General features: G+C 50.0%; 2 protein-coding genes across 2 annotated transcripts in view; one reads left to right on the plus strand and one right to left on the minus strand.

Annotated features, from left to right (window-relative positions):
* Positions 1 to 2,981: 2,981 nt before the first annotated feature.
* LOC123455799 (ubiquitin-40S ribosomal protein S27a-like) lies at positions 2,982 to 3,515 on the minus strand. The gene has a single exon (XM_045137631.1). The coding sequence runs from the start codon at positions 3,497 to 3,499 to the stop codon at positions 3,029 to 3,031; it is 471 nt and encodes a 156-aa protein (XP_044993566.1). The 5' UTR covers positions 3,500 to 3,515; the 3' UTR covers positions 2,982 to 3,028.
* A 4,328-nt stretch (positions 3,516 to 7,843) lies between these two features.
* The window catches only part of Tspan15 (tetraspanin 15), a 53,389-nt gene continuing 47,293 nt past the window's right edge, over positions 7,844 to 13,939 (plus strand). The window contains exon 1 of the mRNA XM_045137546.1: positions 7,844 to 8,103. Within this exon, the coding sequence (XP_044993481.1) occupies positions 8,008 to 8,103 (96 nt within the window). The 5' untranslated portion in view covers positions 7,844 to 8,007. The remainder of the gene's footprint in view (positions 8,104 to 13,939) is intronic.

The following is a 13,939-nucleotide window of genomic DNA, read 5'->3' on the forward strand; positions in this document are numbered from 1 at the left end:
TTGAGGCTCAATTCCCCAGGACCCACATTAGCCAGATGCACAAGGGGCGCACGTGTCTGGAATTCGTCTACAGTGGCTGGAGGCCCTGGTGTGCCCGTTCTCTCTCTCTCTGCCTCTTTCTCTGTCGCTCTCAAATAAATTAATAAAAATAAAAACCAAAAATTAAAAAAAAAAAAAGAGAGAGAGAGAGAGAGAGACAGAATGGGTGCACCAGGGCCTGTAGCCACTGCAAACGAACTCCAGACACATGCACCATCTTGTGCATCTGGTTTGCGTAGATACTGGGGAATCGAACCTGGGTCCTTAGGCTTCTCAGGCAAGTGCCTTAACCACTAAGTCATCTCTCTAGCCTTCAGGTTGTCTTTAAAAAAATATATTTTTTTTTCAAGATAGGGTTTCACTTTAGCCCAGACTGATCTGGTACTCACTATAACCTCAGGCTGTCCTTGAACTCATCAGTCCTTTTATCTCAACCTCCTGAGGGCTGGGAAACAGGTTTTCATGTAGCAAGCCCTTTACCTGCAAAGGAATCTCTTCTGCTTCCCCCACACCATGTGTTAATAGTATTATTATTTTTTAGAGAAAGCGAGAGACAGAGAAACACACACACACACACAGAGTGAGAGAGAGAGAGAGAGAATGGGCGCACCAAGGCCTCCAACCACTGCAAAGGAACTCCAGATGCATGTGCCCCCTTGTGCATCTGGCTAACGTGGGTCCTGGGGAATCGAGCCTCGAACCGGGGTCCTTAGGCTTCACAGGCAAGTACTTAACCGCTAAGCCATCTCTCCAGCCTCCCACAGCTGTCTTCTAACACACAGGTTAGAGTCATTCTCACTTGCCCTGCTCTGACCCTACAAGTGACTTACACTGCATCTGGACATACAGAACCTGTTCACTGAGGCCACAGGCTTCCCACGTCCTTCCACTCTTCCCACTGCCCGGCATGAGTCACACAGACTCTCCAAGGCCGGCCTGCCACTTGGTCTTTGTACCTTTCACTTGAAGGTTCTTCTTCTGATCATTAGCGTATGCCTGCAGCTGAAGTCACCCTGGTCCATAGGTTTTCCTGCTTTGCACACTATCCCACACTTCTCCATTCCTCAAAGAATAGGACAGAAAATTTCTTTTTCTTTTCTTTTTTTGGTTTTTCAAAGTAGAGTCTCACTCTGGCCCAGGCTGACCTGGAATTAACTATGTAGTCTTCTCAGCGTGGCCTTGAACTCACAGCAATCCTCCTACCTCTGCATACCGAATGTTGGGATTAAAGGCGTGCACCACCACACCGGGTTTTCTTCTTCTTCTTCTTCTTTTGTTGGTTTTTCGAGGTAGGATCTCACGCTAGCCCAGGCTGACTTGGAATTTACTATGGAGTCTCAGGGTGGCCTCGAACTCATGGCAATCCTCCTACCTCTGCCTCCCGAGTGCTGGGATTAAATGGGTGCATCACCACGCCTGGCTTTTTCCTTCTTTTTTGAGGTAGGGTCTCACTCTAGTTAAGGCAGGCCTGGAATTTACTATGCAGTCTCAGGATAGCCTTGAAATCACAGCGATTCCCCCTACCTCTGCCTCCTTAGTGCTGGGATTAAAGACATGCGCCACCATGCTCAGGAGGGGGGGGGGGGAGAGAACGGGTGCACCAGGGCCTCCAGCTATTGCAAACTGCAGACTCGTGTACCACTTTGTGCATCTGGCTTTATGTGGGTACTGGAGAATCAAACTCGGGTTGTTAGGCTTTATGGGCAAGCACCTTAATCACTGAGCCATCTTTCCAGCCCCTAAGAGGTTTTCTTTTTTAACTATTTATTGACAACTTCCATAAATATGCACAATATGCCATGATCATAACCCCCTCCCACCACCCTCCCTTTGCCCCTCCTAACCCCCCTCCACTGAATCTCTTCCTCTGCCCAATCAGTCTCTCTTCTATTTTGATGTCACCATTTCCCCCTCCCATGATGCAGGTCTCTGTAGGTAGCGTCAGCCACTGTCAGGTTATGAATATCAAGGCCGCTTTATGTCTGGAAGACTGCATTGTAAGCACTCCTCCCCTTCCCTTGGCTCTTACATTCTTTCTTCTGTCTCTTCCGCAATGGTCCCTGAGCCTGGGAGGGTGTGATAGTGATGTCTCAGTGCCAAACACTCTGCTGGCACTTCTCAGCACTGTGGTGAGCTTTGAGTCACCACCATCTGAAAAGAGAAGCTTCTCTAACCAAAAGGGAGAGTAGCATTAATATACGGGCATAAACATAAGTGTTTAGTGGGCATAATATATGCATTTAGCCAGAAAACAGTAAGGACCAAAGTTTTTTGTTTTAATTTTATTTTTATTTTGCTTATGTGTGTGCAGTGGGGGGGGGGTGTGTGGCACATGCGCACATTTGTGCCCTTGCCGCGCCCCACAAACTCACCTTTCGGTGGCCAGAGTGGAACAGCGGATGTCAAGCGCCTTCACTCTCCCAGTTAGTCTGTTTTTTGAACCGGAGTCTCTCTTTTTACTGTTTCCGGAGTTTGATGTCAGGTCTCTGCTCCCCTGTAGGACTGGGGTTACAGGTGCGTGTGACCACGCCCAGCTGTTGTACATGGGGTCTGGAGATTTGAACTCCTGGCAGTCTCGGGCCCTCATGCTTACACAGGAAGTGCACCTATCTGCTGGGCCATCTCTCCAGTCTTAGAAGTTCTTCCTTTAAATATTTGTATTTATTTATTTGCAAAGAGAGGGGTGGGGAGAGAAGATACACACACACACACACACACACACACACACACAGAAAGAGAGAGAGAGAGAGAGAGAGAGAGAGAGAGGAGAGAGAGAGGGAGAGAATAGGCATGCCAGGGCCTCCAGCTGCTGCAAACAAACTCCAAATACACGTGCCACTGTGCAACTGGCTTTACGTGGGTACTGGGGAGTCAAACCCGGGTCCTTAGGCTTTGCAGGCAAGTACCTTAACCACTGAGAAATCTTGCTCTCTCTCTCTGTCTTTTTTTTTTTTTTTTAAGTCTGAGACTTTTATTAACTCATACACAATTATTTGTCTTCTGGTTTGTTGAAGCAGTAAGTCAGACAACACTTGCCACAGTAATGCCTGTCAAAATGGCTGGCCATAAAAACCCCAGCCCCACACTCATCAGAAGGACACTCTCGACGAAGGCGACTAATTTTAGCATTTTCGTCCACCTTATAATATTTCAGGACAGCCAACTTAACTTTCTTTCTCTTGTGCTTATTTTTCTTGGGAGTGGTGTAAGACTTCTTCTTCCTTATTTTAGCACCACCACGAAGTCTCAGTACAAGATGAAGGGTGGACTCCTTTTGAATATTGTAGTCAGACAAAGTACGCCCATCTTCCAGTTGCTTTCCAGCAAAGATCAATCTCTGCTGATCAGGAGGAATTCCTTCCTTATCCTGGATCTTGGCCTTTACATTTTCTATAGTGTCCGAGGGTTCAACCTCGAGCGTGATGGTCTTCCCCGTAAGGGTTTTCACGAAAATCTGCATCTTGGCGGCGGCCACCGCAGATGGCGGATCGGAAAGTCTCTCTCTCTTTTTGAGAAATCTCTTTTCTAAATATTTTATTTATTTGCACAGAGTGAGAAGAGAGAGAGAGAGAGAGAGAGAGAGGGAGAATGGGGACAGAAAGGTCTCTAGCCACTTCAAGCAAACTCCAGATGCATGCTCCCCTTTGTGCATCTGGCTTTATTGGAGAATTGAACCCGGGTTATTAGATTTTGCAGGCAAACACCTTAACCATTGAGCCATCTCTCCAATCTCAAAAGTTCCTGTATATACCTTGTTTGCAGCCATTTCCCTGGAGCCTAGGCGGAATTTGAAGCTGAGTAGAAGTGAAATATGCATTTGCTGACAGACCTATCAGGTAAGGATTCAAAGGTTGCCGGGGTGGAATAGCAGCAGTCCAACCTCATTATTCCACACGTGGGGAAACTGGCAAAATCATGTGCCCAGCTGCACAGATGCAAACCCACTCGAGGGGAAGCTGCATGATGGCAAGGAAAACGGATGGCGTGAGCAGAGTGGGCATCACCTGGCCAACATCAGGTGGGCAACAGCAGTAGGAGGGTGTGCCAAGACAGTCTGGAAATGTTTTCCCATCAACCATCACAGCCTCTGTAGACAACGGTTATTTCCTCCTACATGTCCCTGCCAAGTTATCATGAAGACAGATCTCAGGACACTTTGCTGCCCATTCTACACCCACAAAGCATGAGAAAGTGGCCACAAAAACCGGTTCCTATAACTTCTTTTTTTCTCCTTCTCCTCCTCCTCCTCCTCCTTCTTCTTTTTAATGTTTTTTTGAGGTAGTGTTTTCCTGTAGCCCAGGCTGACCTGGAATTCACTATGGAGTCTCAGGGTGGCCTCGAACTCTCGGCGATCCTCCTACCTGTGCCTCCCGAGTGCTGGGATGAAAGACGCGTGCCACCACGCCCAAACCCTGTAACTTCTGTAAAATCAATGCAGGCCCGGCTCTCTGAGACTGCAGGAAGGGACTGCTTAGGGAAAATGCCACATTTTAGAGTTAGGATTCTGTTAGACCGATGGCTATGTCCGTGGGACAAAGGTCCCCTGAAGGACTTAGCCCAGGGAAAGACAATGAGTTCTTTCTGGACAAGTAATGATGGTGTTGGTGGAAGTGAAATGAAACACATCAAAATAAAAACACAGAGGCTAAAGGGAAGTCAACATTCAAAACAAGCTGCTAACATGCCCAAGGCTTGGGAATTGCTGAGGAAGAGGGGGTGGGAAGATTGTAAGAGCCATAGGATGCGTAGAAATATCCTGAGGCACAGTATCCCCCCCAGTAACTAACAAAGACCCTAACTGGAAACACCAAGGACCTCACTGAGCAGGGTCCTCAGGGAAATGGCGACGAAGGTGGGGTATGGAGGGATATAAAACTATAACCTATGTAAAAAGTATTTACATATATATATATATATATATATATATGTATATGTATAAATGGGAAAAAAATGAAGAGATTTAGTGGAGGGAGGCTTTGGGAGAGGGAAAAGGAGGGTGGTGAGAGGTGAATATGATCATAGTATACTGTTACTATGTACGGAATTGCCAATAAAAAAAAGATGGTGCTGATACCATTTCATCCAGTCTGTACATCTAGTGTGTGTGTGTGTGTGTGTGTGTGTGTGCGTGCGCGCGCGCGCACGCGCACACGCGTGCACAGGTGTATACGCGTGCAGAGGCCAGGGGAGGACACTGGGGTCCTCTTCAATGCTCTTCTCCCTTATTTCTCTGAGACAGGGTTTCTCTCCAAACCTGTCACTGTTTTTATTTTTTATTTTAATTTTGGGTTTCTGAGGTAGGTTCTCGCTGAAGCCCAGGCTGAGTTGGAATTCACTATGGAGTCTCAGGGTGGCTTTGAACTCACAGAGATCCTTCTACCTCTGAGCCACCGCGCTCTACCTTCACTTTTTCTTTTCTTTTCTCTTTTTTGAAGACTGGCTGGCCAGGGAGCCCCGTTGATCCTCCTGTGCACCCCACCCTAGTGCTGGGTTACAGGCTTGCACAACCCTGACGGACTTCAAGGTGGATGCTGGGAATCCACGCTCAGAGTCTCTCGCTTACACAGCAAGCACTCTTCCTACTCTTCCTAGCCCAGTCTCATATGGATCTTGAATATGATTACTTCCACCGAAGAGGAATTCATCTCAAATGTCTGCTACGTTAATTAACAATCAGAAGATTTCATCAATGCATCCATTATACTAATAAGGAAAACCTTGGGGTGTAATGAGATGGGGGGGGTAGGCTGTGTGGGATTCTGACCTTACAAGACTGCACCCATCTCCTAGGCTCACCTACTTAAAGTCAGGAGCTGTAGAAATATTTACATAATGAAAATCGGTAAGAGCCTCCACTCCATGGCGGTGGAGAGCTCAGTAAGAAATCTCCGGGGTGTGGCTTTCTGATAAAATGCTGGAGGACTGCTTCAGCTTCAAGGGCTATTTCTGAGTCTGTGAGGTTGAATCCCAAGTCCCTGTAGGTCAGATTCCAATTGGACTGGTGTGTGTGTGGGGGGGGGGGGGGCTGGATACATTTAAAGTTCACAGGCTAAACGAGGCATGGCGTTGCATGTCTATAATCTCAGTACTTGGGAGGTACAGGCAGGAAGACCAGAAGTTCAAGGACAGCCTGGGCTACATGAGACCTTCTAAACAAAATCAGCTGACACCGGGTGAGTCTGGTATGCAGCCAGCGAGCAGCACGCTTACTTACGTACATCATGCTACTCCGCAAGTTCGGACAGTCCCACAAAAGGCACTGGCAAAGCTGAGCCTGGAGTCACAGGACAGAAACCTCAGCGCTGGGCTGGAGGTGGCTTAACTGTTAAGGCGTTTGGCTGCAAAGCCTAAGGGCCCAGGTTCGATTCTCCAGCTCCCACGTAAGCCAGATGCACAAGGTGGTACATGCATCTGTAGTTCGTTTGCAGTGGCTAGAGGCCTTGCTTGGCAGACCCATTCTCTCCCCCGCCCCTCCCTTCCTCTCTCTAACAAATAAATAAAAATAAAAAATTGAAAAAAAAAAAAAAACCCCGGAGCCCCAGCACTTAGGAGAAGGTAGAGACAAGAGCATTAATGAGTATAAAGTCAGTCTGGACTCCATGAAACCCAGTCTCCTTTTTTTCCCTTTTCTTTGTGAGGTATGGCCTCACTCTTGCCTAGGCTGACTTCAAACTCATTTTGATTCTTCTACCTCAGTCACAAGAAAACTGGGATTAAAGGTTTAAACCATCACTCCCTGTGAAACCCTGCTTTAAATAAATAAGCCTCAAGCTGGTGGCCATCGCCTTTAATCCCAGCACTTGGGGGGCAGAGGTAGGAGGATCGCCACGAGCTCGAGGCCAGGTCAGCCTGGGCTAGCGTGAAACCCTATCTCAAATTAAAAAAAAAAAAAAAAAAAAAAAAAAAATCAAAACCTAAGAGCAGCACCGGCCCGCTGGCTTTTCTCTCCCAGCCACGCCAGCCAGGGCAGAGCACTTGTGTAAGGATGCCACTCCGAGAGTCACGACCGGGCACCTCACCCAGCACCCTGCCCAAGCTCACGACCCCCAGGGCCACGCGTTTAATTACTGAGGGCCGCAAACACTCGGTTCCTGAGCTCTGAGCCGAGCGGGGCCCCCGAGACAGGAAAAGAGCAGCGAGTAGAGCTGGAGACCATCTTCGGAGACAGACTCGCAGCCTCCTCCGGTTCCAGGCGGACAAAAGAACTAGACCAAGTGCGGCAGTGGCCGCGGCGCTGCCGGCGGAACCTGGCCTGAAGATGGGCGTGGGGGAGGACTTCCTGGGAGGAAGCAGCTGGACCGGGCGCCAGTGGGCTGTTTTCTTTTTTCCACGGTGGAGGAAAAGGATTTGTTCCGGGAGGAGACTGCCCACCTTCCAGGATGCACACTGCATCGCGTCTTGCACACACACGCTCATTTGCACTTGTAACACCTTCGCAGCTCACCGCTACCCCTTCCCCACGGTTATTCCCTCTTGACAAGAGCGGAAAGCCTGCTTTCTATATTTTATATATATATATAATTTTTTTTGAGGCTGCTGGAGATCTCACCCCGGGCCTTAGGCACAGCGCCAGCACGAGTTCGCGGCCCCAGTCTGGCTGGCTGGGGGAGGCGCGCTCGCCCAGGCCCGCGCTCGGCTCTCGTCCGCGCTCCCACGCCCGGCTCCGCCCGCAGCTTGGAGACAAGCCCCGCCCCTCGCTCCGGTCCAGCGACGAAGCCCCGCCCTCCAGACCCGCCCCCTTCGTTCCCATTGGCTGCCAGGACGGCCGGCTCCCCAGGCCCCGGGGCTGTGATTGCCGCGCGCCCACGTCAGTCCCGGAGAGGGAGAGCGGGCCTTGGGGCTGGCTGCCTGACAGCCGCAGGTGGGGCCTGGAGAGCCGGCCGAGGGAAGGATCCAGAACCACTCCCCCCTCCCCCCCGCTTCTCGAAGCTCCGAAGCCCCCCGACTCCTGCGCGGGGAGCGGCCAGGATGCCCCGCGGGGACTCGGAGCAGGTGCGCTACTGCGCGCGCTTCTCTTATCTCTGGCTCAAGTTCTCGCTCATCGTCTACTCCACGGTGTTCTGGGTGAGTGACCCCGGGGCAGCCGGGGGCATGGGCGTGTGCGGGGGCGTGGGGGGGCCCCACACTCCAGTGATGGGCTCCTCTCTTCCCCGCGGGACCCCGCGTTGGAGCTAGCTTTAGGCGCCCCAGCGCGCGCGCCCTGGCTCCTCGATGCACTTCCCTGGGAATCGGGAACTAGAGGAACTAGACGGCTGGTGGCCCCAGCTCAGCCCTGGTCCCGAGCGCGGGAGCAGCTTGTCCCCAGAACGCCACGTGGCTCACCTTGTGCACCTGTGACGGGTGGCTTGGTTTGCCAGCGGAATCCCCCGGCTGGGTAGGCCATGGTGACGGTGTCCACCGCGCCCACCCCACCTGCAGGGTGTTGCAGAGTTTGCCATCCCCATCAACCTGTGCACAGGTGCAAAGTCAGCCTTTGGGGTTGGCACCGCCTGGATTCGAGGTCTGGTCCTTGCTCGTGCCTCCTCCTCCGAGCAAGACGTTTCTCTGGGGTGCCTCGGTTTCCCCTTTGATAAAGCACGAAGCGCGTGTGTTCCTGGTGCAGTTAGGGCATCCCAGCTAGTCCACGTCTCCTCTCCGACGCTCCTAGGCGGTGTTATTATTTCTCATGTCACTGGACTTCCCTCCCTTTTCCCTGTGCGGGAGCAGGATGGCCTTGAGTGGGCACAAGGCTGCTGCCCATCCACTTTCTAGCCGAGTGATCCTGGGGGGACGTTACTTCATCTCTCTGGATCACACCTTCCTCATCAGCAAATGGAGACAGTCATTAGTTTGTCTTTGGACAAAAAAAAGGTTGTGGAAATTAAATGAAGTAGTGCTTAAAGAGATGGAATGGTCAAGTGTGACTTGTTATGCAGACAGGATCTCACAATGCAGTGAGACTAGCTTGGTTTGTTGTCATCCCTTGGTTGGTTGGTTGGTTTTGTTTGAGACAGGGTGTTACTGTAGCCTTGGCTGCCTTGGGACTCACTATGTTGCCCAGAGTAGCTCAAATTCACAGCAGTCCTCCTGCCTCAGCTTCCCAAGTGCTAGGATTATAGGTGTGTGCCACTACACCCAGCCATGAGGCTGGCTGGTTCGCTCCCTCCCTGTTTGTTTGTTTGTTTCTTTCTTTCTTCAAGATAGGGTCTCACTGTATCTCAGGCTGACCTGGAATTCACTATGCAGTCTCAGGGTGGCCTCAAACTCATGACAGACTAAAGGTGTGCGCCATCACATCTGGCTGAGACTGGCTTTTTGAAAGGTTACTTTATTTTAGTTTTTGTTTGTTTTTCAAGGTAGGGTCTCACTCTAGCTCAGGCTGACCTGGAATTCACTATGTAGTCTCAGGGTGGCCTTGAATTCATGGCGATCCTCCTACCTCTGCCTCCCAAGTACTGGGATTAAAGGCGTGCACCACCACGCCCGGCAGTGTTTTTTTTTTTTAAGACAGGGTCTCATGTAGCCTCAATCTTGCTATGTAGCTGAGGATGACCTTGAACTTCTGATTCTGATTCTTCTGTCTTCATTTCCCAGTTGGTGGAATTACAGTTGTGTGCCACCATACCTAGCTTGTAAGGTCATTGTATCTGGGTCTTAGTTGAGAAACAAGGACATCTTTCTACTACGAGCTGTCTCCACACTTCCTTCTCTAAAATAGCCCTCGTTCCCTGTATAGACATGGGTAGCCTTGACCTGGGACCCCAAGTGGTTCCTACTGTACCCCTCATTACATCTCTTCTGCTAGCAGCAGCTGATGGCACTGACTTTGACTGGGACCCTGTTGCAGTTACTTTCACTTTGCTGGGCAGACCACCCAGCCCCAAGCAGCTGATGGGAGGAGCGTTTCTTATTTCGGCTTCAAGGGGAAGCTTCACCGGGGCAGGGAAAGCATGGCATGAGTAGAGGTTTGACGTTACTTCTCACCACAGCAGGTGGAAACCAGCAGCAAGATAGTGAGCTGAGCTCTGGCAAGAGGCGGAGGCGGGAGGGGAGCTTGCTGTAATGCCCCCAGCCCACTCCTAGAAACACGCCCTCTCCAATTGCCAGCAGCTGGGGACCAGCCGTCCAAAACCACACCCTTTTAGGGTGACCCTGCCCACACTTAGGACATTCTAATTTGGCTGTGTTCCTGACCCTCTGGCATGTGGTAGGCAAGTTTCTGCTCTGATTTGGGCCTTAGAACTGCCCACTGGTCATCCTATTTCAAAACATTCAGCCTCAGGTCAGCTTCTAGCCTAGGTCTCTGACTCCGATTCCCTGTAGGAGAGGTGGACAGTACAGGCTGGGGACTGGAAGGAGAAACCGAGACCCAGGGGGCAGACAACTGCAGGAAGGCAGAGGCTGGAGTGGGGGTGATTCGCGCTGTCGTTCGGAGGCTTGCTTTCACCCACAGTTGCCTGAGAATGGAAGAGAGAGTTTCTCACACGCTGCAGGTGCCTGGGCCCTGGCGCAGGTGTGTGTGTCAATGTACAAATGCTCCTCCAGTTGTTGTACTCTAGATGGTTCCTGAAGTCCCCAGGGTTCTTTCCAGCTTTGTTTGGCCTGTAGGCCAGTTAAAAGGCCAAGTGTGAGTGGTAGAAAGGTGTGGTCTCCACTTCCTCCCCTCAGTGTTGAAAGAAATTGTGCTCGCTCTTTACCCCCCTCCATTTTTTCCACGCGTCATACTTTGCACCTCACTGGGGTTATTTTTTTTTTTTTTTTGGATTAATGATATGACAAGAGTGTGAACAAGAAAAGTACTGTATAAAAGTGAATGATAGCCGGGCGTGGTGGCGCACGCCTTTAATCCCAGCACTTGGGAGGCAGAGGTATGAAGATCACTGTGAGTTCGAGGCCACCCTGAGAATACAGAGTGAATTCCAGGTCAGCCTGGGCTAGAGTGAGACCCTACATAGAAAAACCGGGGCGGGAGGAGGGGGGGAAGCAAATGATGGCTGGGTCTGGTGGCACAGACTTGTAATCCTGAGGCCAAAAGATGGAAGGTTCCAAGCTTGGCCAGGGCTATAAAGAGTTTAAGGGTGGCTTCAGGCAGATTTGTGAGACTCAGTCCTAACAATTTAAAATGGGCTGGGGGTATAGCTCAATGGTAGAGAGTTTGCATAGTATTTACAAGGGTTCAATCTTCCTATCACAGCTAAAAACAAACAAAAATCCACAAAAGACCCACAAAAAGCCCCCCAAAACAAAAAAAAAAGTAAACGCAGTTCCATAAAACCAACTTTGAATCTGCAAAAGTCAGTGGCATGGTCTTTGCAAGCCACTGGAGAATCCCACCCGCTTGAGACTGAGAGCTCAGGACTTGGAGTCTTTCCTTTAGGCATCTGAGGCCGCCCTATTCCCATCCCTGGCAGTATTTCTGCTTTGAAATCTTCCCACCGCAGGCCAAGAACTCAGCCACCTGCCAGCTCTGCTGGGGCAGCTCCAGGTACCAGAGTGTGACTGCCGGGCGGAGGCTCTGCAAGTTAAGTAATGTGTCCCGACTGGGGTTACTGTGAATTGGAAACCATTTACAGAAAAGTCCATTACCTTGAGTTCATCTCTGTCCTCCCCTCTGGCAAGAGGAGGGGTGAGGACCAGAGTTACTCACTTTATAAGCTCACATCTCTGTTTTTAGATCTGGTGGGGCCATAAGAGTTACCATAGCCTAGCCTTCTGTTCCTTCTGTAAAACTTTTTTTTTTTTTTTTGAGGCAGGGTTTCATGTAGCTCAGACCTGGAATTCAACATCTAGCCAAAGCATGACCTTGAATTTTTTTTCTTTTCTTTTGAGGCAGAGTCTCACTCTAGTCCAGGCTGACTCCTTCCCACCTCCACGTCCTCAGGGCTGGGATTACAGGCATGCACCCCCATATGCCTGGTTTGTGCAGTGCTGGGGTTGGAACCCAGGGCTTCATGCCTGCCAGGCAAGCACTCTACAGACTGGGGTCCATCCCCAGCTCTTCACTTAAATGAAAATCCTTGTACATTTTGGAGATCTGCCAGGGGCTGCCTCTTTCTTTCTTTCTTTTTAAAAATATTTTTATTTTTATTTATTTATTTGACAGAGAAAGAGGGAGACAGAAAGAGAATGGGCGCGCCAGGGCCCCCAACCACTGCAAACGAACTCCAGATGCGTGCGCCCCCTTGTGCATCTGGCTAACGTGGGTCCTGGGGAATTGAACCAGGGTCCTTTGGCTTTGCAGGCAAATGCCTTAACCGCTAAGCCAGCCCTCCAGCCCCCCCCCCCTTTTTATGGCCATACCATGGCTTATTTCATCTGGCCACAGCTGGGAATTTGGAGGTTGTTTCCAGTTTGCTGTTGCTATGGGTCACGTGGTGAGCATCTCTGTTGAGTCTGTGTGTGTGGAGTTCTCTGGGGTAGAAGTGAAATTGCTGGGGTGAACTCCCCAAGAATGCATAGCATAACACAGAAATACAGCTATACGTGTATATGCATATGCGTAGCTTGATGCGTTTTCAAGTTAGCTGTACGCCTCCGCCCTCAGGTCACCCAGGGGAAGGAGCAGCGGACCAGCAAGGTCATTAGCTCTTTCCTGTAGTAGCAGTCGTTATGGGAACACTGAGCCATGTAGAGTATTGGTGTTTGTTTTATTTTTATTTATTTATCTGTGTGAGGGAGAAAATGGGTACATTGGGTGGGGCCTCTGCCACTGCAAATGAACTCCAGATACATGTGCCACCATGTGCATCTGGCTTACGTGTACCCTCAGGGTGGTCTTGAACTCGTGGCAGTCCTCCTACCTCTGCCTCCCAAGTGCTGGAATTAAAGGCGTGCACCACCACACCCGGCTGGTACTTGGTTTTGGTGGACATTAAAAAAAATGTTTTAAGAAATATTCCATTTATTTGCAAGGAAAGAGAGAAAGGGAGGGAAGGAGGAAGGGAGAGAATGAGAATGCCAGGGCCTCTATCCACTGTAAATGAACTTCAGATGCATGTGCCACTTTGTGCATCTGGCTTTACCTGGGTTTTTTAGGCATTGCAGGCAAGTGCCCTAACCACTGGACAATCTCTCCAGCCCTTGGAGTTTGTTTGCAGTGGCTGGAGGCCCTGGCATGTCCATTCCTTTTCTCTTTCACTCGGCAAATGAACTCCAGACACATGTGCCCCCTTGTGCATCTGGCTTATGTGGGTCCTAGGGAATTGAACCTGGGTCCTTGGCTTTGCAAGCAAGCGTCTTAACCACTAAGCCATCTCTCCAGCATAGTTTTTTTTTTTTTTTTTTTTTAAACTGTTTGAGAGAGAGAGAGAGAGAATGATAATGGGCACACCAGGGCTTCTTGCTGCTGCAAATGAGCTCCAGGTATATGCACTGCTTTGAGCATCTGGCATATGTGGGAACTGGTCAACAGGCTTTTTTTTTTTTTTGACAGAGCAAGAGGGACAGAGAGAAAGAGAATGGGCGCCTCCAGCCAGTGCAGACGAACTCCAGACGCATGTGCCACCTTGTGCATCTGGCTAACCTGGGTCCTGGGGAATCGAACCTGGGTCCTTTGGCTTTGCAGGCAAATGCCTTAACCGCTAAGCCATCTATCTCTCCAGCCCTGGTCAACAGGCTTTGCAAGCAAGTGCTTTTAATCTCTGAGCTACCCCCTTGGATTTATTTTTCTTTTATTGTTTTAAATTTTTATTAGCATTTTCCATGATTGTAAAAAAATATCCCATGGTAAGTCCCTCCCTCCCTGGATTTATTTTTAAAGGAGGTGTTTCATCACTACTACCTGTGGAAATTAGTAGCTCTCATCATAGAGAGCAGACAGCGGAGACTTTACGACACCCTAGATAAATGTGATGAGTACTGAGGGCCATGACCCTAATGCTCACCTACTCTGACCAAAGGCAGGTTCAGGGTTGCAGAGATG

This window comes from Jaculus jaculus, chromosome 18 (genome assembly GCF_020740685.1).
Source record: "Jaculus jaculus isolate mJacJac1 chromosome 18, mJacJac1.mat.Y.cur, whole genome shotgun sequence".
Lineage (NCBI taxonomy): Eukaryota > Metazoa > Chordata > Mammalia > Rodentia > Dipodidae > Jaculus > Jaculus jaculus.